General features: G+C 34.9%; 1 protein-coding gene and 1 long non-coding RNA gene across 2 annotated transcripts; both read left to right on the top strand.

Annotated features, from left to right (window-relative positions):
- The first annotated feature begins 667 nt into the window (after window positions 1-667).
- On the top strand, window positions 668-5,634 carry LOC18609096 (protein DETOXIFICATION 12-like). Its single transcript, XM_018116506.2, has 7 exons — window positions 668-1,210; window positions 3,342-3,886; window positions 3,978-4,064; window positions 4,223-4,279; window positions 4,401-4,639; window positions 4,735-4,940; window positions 5,237-5,634. Exons 1-7 carry the CDS (start codon window positions 956-958, stop codon window positions 5,276-5,278), a joined length of 1,431 nt encoding a protein of 476 aa, XP_017971995.2. The 5' UTR covers window positions 668-955; the 3' UTR covers window positions 5,279-5,634.
- On the top strand, window positions 1,223-1,757 carry LOC148764139 (uncharacterized). Its single transcript, XR_016024761.1, has 2 exons — window positions 1,223-1,434; window positions 1,514-1,757. It is a non-coding gene; the product is annotated as an uncharacterized LOC148764139 (long non-coding RNA).
- Window positions 5,635-6,196: the final 562 nt, after the last annotated feature.

The following is a 6,196-nucleotide window of genomic DNA, read 5'->3' as shown; positions in this document are numbered from 1 at the left end:
TCTTTTATTAACGCGGTGTACTTTATAACATTCCGATTGGACACTCAGTCTATATCGAATTGCTAGTTTTTATAATTTACGTCCATAAAAAAAAAAAAGAATGCTAGACATAAGCAGAAATTTTGAAAAGTGGAAACATTAATGAAAAAAACTATGATATAATGTCTAAAGAGTTAAAATAGAGCATGCGCACATAATAAATAAAAAAAGAAATTTGAAACTGAAAAGCTAGTAGGCTATCTGGTCCAATGGGTTAAAGGTCAAAGACTATGCAAACCTTTTTAATATAATTGTATTTATAGTCTACACCAAATATCATTAAAATTAAAAAATTAAAGCAATGCCAAATAAGACAAAAATATTGAAATATACCTTTTCAATTTCAACACATAATAATAATAAATACTAGTATTCTCATATCATAGGTAGATAGATTTATTGAATTTTGATAATGAATAATATTCAAATAATCTGTATACAAAACTTTAGAGCATTAATTATAAAAACATTTATGAGATTCGAATTTATAAAAATGGTTATGTAATTTCAAAATGACATGAAATCTTTTTAAACTTGAGATAATTCGAATTCAAAATAATTCAAGATAATATAAATCAGAAGTACCTTAGAGCTAAGATAATTTCCAAACCCCAAAAACAACCGGACAGGAATCGGTGGATTTGCCACCTGCCACTCATACACTACCCCTGTAACACGGTTAACCCTGTCCTTTTGCTTTTCAAAACCCAGAAAAAAGTTGAAAGGACTGATTTCAAGTTTGAGCCCAATTTGTTAACTTGTTACGTCATCTCGTGTGGGTCGTTATGTCTCTCGTTTTAATTGAGTCGGCTCCACCAATCAATGTACGCCCACATAAACTACGACCAATGTCAAGACTCCAGAGGAAGTGAGAGAGGCGGTTGAAACTCAAAGCAGCGTACACTACTGCTGGAGCATGGAAGAGAGTTTGATAGCAAAAGAGAAACAAGTGCGACCAGAAAGTAATTCATCCTCAACATGTACGTGGGTTGTTTTCATTGAAGAAGTTAAAAGGCTGGGTTACCTTGCAGGCCCTATGGTGGCTGTCACCATATCGCAGTACCTCTTACAGGTTATCTCAACTATGATGGTGGGTCATCTGGGTGAGCTTGCTCTTTCAAGCTCTGCCATAGCCATATCTCTCTCTGGCGTTACCGGCTTCAGTCTTCTTGTAAGTCATTTTGCATTTTGCTTCTAACTATTAAACTTAGATTTTGACACGTCTAATGAAATTTGAAAAAAGTTTGTTCTTTTGTTTCTATCTCTTTTTTGTCCAATTGCCTGTCTTGTTATTTGTTTGTATGTTGACTCCTGCTTTTGAAATGATATGCTAAAGTCACGCTTCATCAATGTTTGTTTCAACCTTCAAATTTGTGGTAGCAGAATTTAAGCATGGTGAGGATATATGTTGCCGATCAATTACTAGAGAAATGAAAAAAAAAGGGGGGAAATTAATCTTCCATTGTTCTTGCAGAAAAGCCATTTCAATTCTATAGAGCTTTGCCGCAGTAGAAACTGATGATTAGATATGTAGGATTCTGGGGTACTCACTCACTTGCAGAGTTGCAACGGCTTAACATAAACTTTGTTTTATGTCTTTGTAATGGTACTGCTGGTGTAGATCCAAATTAACGAATACAAGAGAGCAGATATGATATATAACTTGAGTCTGGAAATACTTAATTGTCCTAGGAGAATAAGACGTTGACAAAGGAAAAGGAATTTCACTTCTTAACTAGTAATAATGATTCTTGATCTTCAGGAACCAAAGTTTGTGCTATATGCTATATGAATTTGCGCCTATTTTTGGCACCATAATTAGTATATAAACTGTCTGAGATGTTTTTCCTGGAAAATCAGGAGTTCCCCATGATATTGTTTCTCTGTAGAAAGATAGCTTTTGTCTTTCTGTTTTTTTTTTTTTTTTTAAATGTGAAAACAGCTTTAATTTGTCAGTTTTTGTGTGGACTACATTAATAAATATCTATCTATCAATCAATCGAAGCAATCTCAATATGTTTGGCCAGCACCACAAAGTGGTCCCAGCCGGCATTGTTCTTTGGAAATTTTATACCAATTAGTTTCTGTTTTTTTTTTTTTTGGCTATCTCTATTGACTCCAAGCGGTCTCCTTCCATCTTATTATATTCAATCATTCATAGTAATATTTCCCTTTCATTGTTTTGGACCTTTTGGCTTACATTAAAAAACTATAGTCGATTGCAAAATTACCAAGGCATGCAAGTGCAAGGTATATAGTCAGCTGACCCAAATAAAGTAATCAAAATCAAGTAATATTTAAGAGAAGATGCTCTTGCTTTTGTTTTTTAATTGTTGAATCTCTTTGGAAAGCAAGTTTTCTTTATTGGTTGGCTCTACACTATATATATATATATATATTGAAAGCACACAGTCAGGGATTTCCAAGTTTTTATTTCCCCTTTTTATTGAAAACTTGGTGAATGTCAAGTGTCAAAGGACTACAGGGTCATTACTAAAAGAAATAAGCTTTTAATATACACTCAAATAAGGTAATTTGTCAAATTTAAGAAGCTGCTCGTCTTTTATATTTCAATCTCTTGGTGAGCAAGTTTCAGTAAATGGTCAGATGAAGCTTATTTGTTTCCTGATAAAATGTTCAGCTATAAATTGTTATATGAGAATACTTTATTGTTCACTATCTTGGGGAGCTAGTATTTGTGGTGGGAAAACTTTCTACTCTTCGGTCAAGTTTGGAGCGTTATTGATTGATAATGTTTGTCTGAAACACATGTGCATTGTGCTTGCTGTTTAGGAAGGATACCATCAAACATTTTGACTAATAAGTACAAAACACGTGGCCTAATTAAATTCTTAGCCTTATGCAATGAGCATGTAACTCAGATCTGTCGAGCAAAGTGACAAAACTGCAGCTTTATTTGCATTATCTTTCAATTGGTTGTTTCTTTTACTCGATTTTGGTTGTGGGTAATTAATCTCTACCTGACACAAGTTTAGTCTGTCGAATCTGCAATAGGAAGACTTGGACAAGCACTAAATTCTCTGATAACTTACAATTTTCACAAGCATTGTTTATATTTTTGGAGAAAAGCCAGCAGGTTAGGCTACATGTTGACATAAAATAGTATATGCTTGCAGTTCAATAAGAGAGTTATTTATCACTAAATAAATGAATAAGCACAAGAAATCCAACAGATTGGATGATTGATTTACTGACCCTTGAGCTTAATTGAGTTTGGGATGGACTTGTCACTTCTATCTAAACTTATAATTTCAACTGCCTTAATTTTGTAATGTGTACAGCTAGGAATGGCTTGTGCACTGGAAACACTGTGTGGACAAGCTTATGGAGCTCAACAATACCGAAAAGTGGGAACCCATACATACACTGCTATCTTTTGTTTGATCTTAGTATGCATCCCTCTGTCGATACTATGGATCTACATGGGAAGGCTACTTGTTTTCATTGGCCAAGATCCCTTAATTTCGCATGAAGCGGGTAAATTCATTCTATGGCTCATCCCAGCACTATTTGCCTATGCAACTTTTCAACCACTAGTTCGTTACTTTCAGACACAAAGTTTGATCACTCCCATGCTCATCTGCTCTTGTGCCAGTCTTTTAATCCATATACCTCTCTGTTGGGCTTTGGTATTCAAGTCTGAACTAGGAAATTTAGGAGGAGCAGTAGCAATTAGTATCTCAAACTGGTTAAATGTGATTTTCCTTGCACTATACATGTGGTACTCTCCAACCTGTGCAAAAACTCGTGTCCCAATTACAATGGAATTATTCCAAGGAATTAGAGAGTTTTTTGGCTTTGCTATCCCTTCTGCAGTTATGGTTTGGTATGTTGCTTCCTTTTTCTTCCTTTCATGTATATGCCTATCAGCTATTGAAGATCTCTAATATCTTGTTTATTCAAACAATTAATCACAGCCTTGAATGGTGGTCGTTTGAGCTACTTATCTTGCTCTCTGGGATTTTACCAAATCCAGAGCTGGAAACATCTGTCCTGTCTGTGTGGTATGTTCTTCGCTATTGTTTTGGAGCTGAAGATTTGGTATCCTCTGAATATCAATTGGATATTGTGATTTTAGTGTCAGCATAAGATTTATATAAATATCTATTCTTTGTGCATAATGTAATTATTCTAATAACATCTTTTTCAATTTTCCAAGCAGTCTCAACACCATCGCAACACTTTATGCCATACCATATGGACTTGGTGCGGCGGCAAGGTTTGCTCTATCGTTCATGCACAAATAAATATTGTGTTATTGTATATTATGAATGTTTTACTGGATGAAACCGCAGCTGTTTCGTGCCAAATTGATTAACAAGCGATGTCAATTTGTATAGTACTAGAGTTTCAAATGAACTAGGGGCAGGGAATCCCCAAGCAGCGCGTGTAGCTGTGTATGCTGGGATGTTTCTTGCAGTTTTAGAAACCCTTGTAGTCAGTGGAACCCTGTTTGCCAGCCGACATGTTTTCGGATATGTTTACAGCAATGAGAAGGAAGTCGTGGATTATGTCACAACCATGGCTCCTTTGGTTTGTGTGTCTGTTATTCTTGACAGCTTACAGGGGGTCCTTTCAGGTTAAACTTCTTGCTATCTTTGACTTTTAGTGAATAATGTCTCTTCCAGAAACGATCAATGATATTGTAGTCTTGCAAATACTTAATCGAATTAGGTATTGCAAGGGGATGTGGATGGCAGCACATAGGAGCTTATATCAACCTGGGAGCATTTTATCTTTGTGGAATTCCTGTAGCTGCGACCCTTGCTTTCTGGCTGAAGTTGAGAGGGATGGGCCTGTGGATTGGTATACAGTCCGGTGCTTTTACCCAAACAATTTTGCTTGCAATTGTAACAAGTTGCATAAATTGGGAAAATCAGGTCCGTGATCCATGCTCCCTCCTTTATAGGCTCCCCTTTCTCTTCTGGTCCAAGATTACTGTAGCTTAGCTTGGTTAATTTGATGCTAAAAACAGGGAATAACAGCATTGTACTAATCTGACAAAAACAAGCAAAAGTCTCAAGGGATGCCATGATTTAATAATCTTTTATACTTTTGATTGCACATTTTAATAAAACTGCGAACTTTGAACTGCCTCGAGATTTGCTTGAATATTACTCAAATTTTTTACACATCGTCTCTTACATTTTATTTTCTGGATTGTGTCAAATTGCAGGCAAGTAAAGCAAGGGAAAGGCTAGTTCAAGGGAGCTCTTAAATAGAGAAAGGAACTATGTGAGAAAGGAGAATTAAATCCCGAGTTAATGGGATAGTTTTGTAGGGGTGTAATCAATGCAACCAATTTGAAGATGTCAACTCATAGAACATTACAGCCTCGTCTAATAAATGTTAAAGGATAATAGTAGTTAATTTGAGTTTTGTGACAACATGTGTAGAAGTGTCACCTATATTAAAAAAGGGGGAAAGGGGAAACACTCATGTAATTCGGAGAAGATTAGGAAGAAGGCTTCTTAATTATGTCTATGTTTGAACCACCCAAATCAAAACTCTCAAAAACATCTTAAAAATAAAATTAGCACAAGAACCTTGGCACTTGTTCCAAGGTCACTTTCATTTTGCTGCATATAGAAAACTAAGCTTGATACTTGTTTCAGGTTACTTTCACTAGTAATAATGTAACTTTGCTACATGTTCCAAGTTACCTCCTACATTTCTTATGGTAATGTTAATCTTGTAAAACAGCTTCTTTTGAAGAGATTATGTAATACTGGTCAGAATCAAGTATTTACATTTTATCCCATGCATAATAGTTCTTATCAGAAGAGGTTCTCTTGCATTGATAGGAGGAAAAAGCAAAAGACATAGCAAATTTAATTTCATAACTTAAATTAAGATAAAGGGTATAGACTTTCTTCATAGAGTAGATAAAATGAGCGACCAAAAGAGGTTAAGAGGAAGATTTTATTTTTTCAATAATTTTAGTTTGGAATTTAAGGATATTTAAATCAAGGGTTATTTTTTTTTGTCATGTGAAGGATTCTCTTTGAGATATCAATCCTTTTCACTCCTCAAATCTTGCTCTTTGATCATATTATTTTCTCTTTTTCTCATTCGTTTCATTTCTTTTATTGCATATTTCCATTTTGATTGATTGAGTTCAAATTATTTTTTTGGA

The sequence above is a fragment of the Theobroma cacao genome, chromosome 2 (assembly GCF_053813885.1).
Source record: "Theobroma cacao isolate CCN51 chromosome 2, ASM5381388v1, whole genome shotgun sequence".
NCBI lineage: Eukaryota > Viridiplantae > Streptophyta > Magnoliopsida > Malvales > Malvaceae > Theobroma > Theobroma cacao.
This window is presented reverse-complemented; position numbering and strand designations above follow the sequence as displayed.

Coding starts and splice junctions, on each gene's coding strand:
- LOC18609096 (XM_018116506.2), top strand. CDS start 956: ATGGAAGAGAGTTTGATAGCAAAAGAGAAACAAGTGCGACCAGAAAGT. Junction 4,065..4,222: donor ACATCTGTCCTGTCTGTGTG/GTATGTTCTTCG, acceptor TTTTCCAAGCAG/TCTCAACACCATCGCAACAC. Junction 4,280..4,400: donor GGACTTGGTGCGGCGGCAAG/GTTTGCTCTATC, acceptor CAATTTGTATAG/TACTAGAGTTTCAAATGAAC.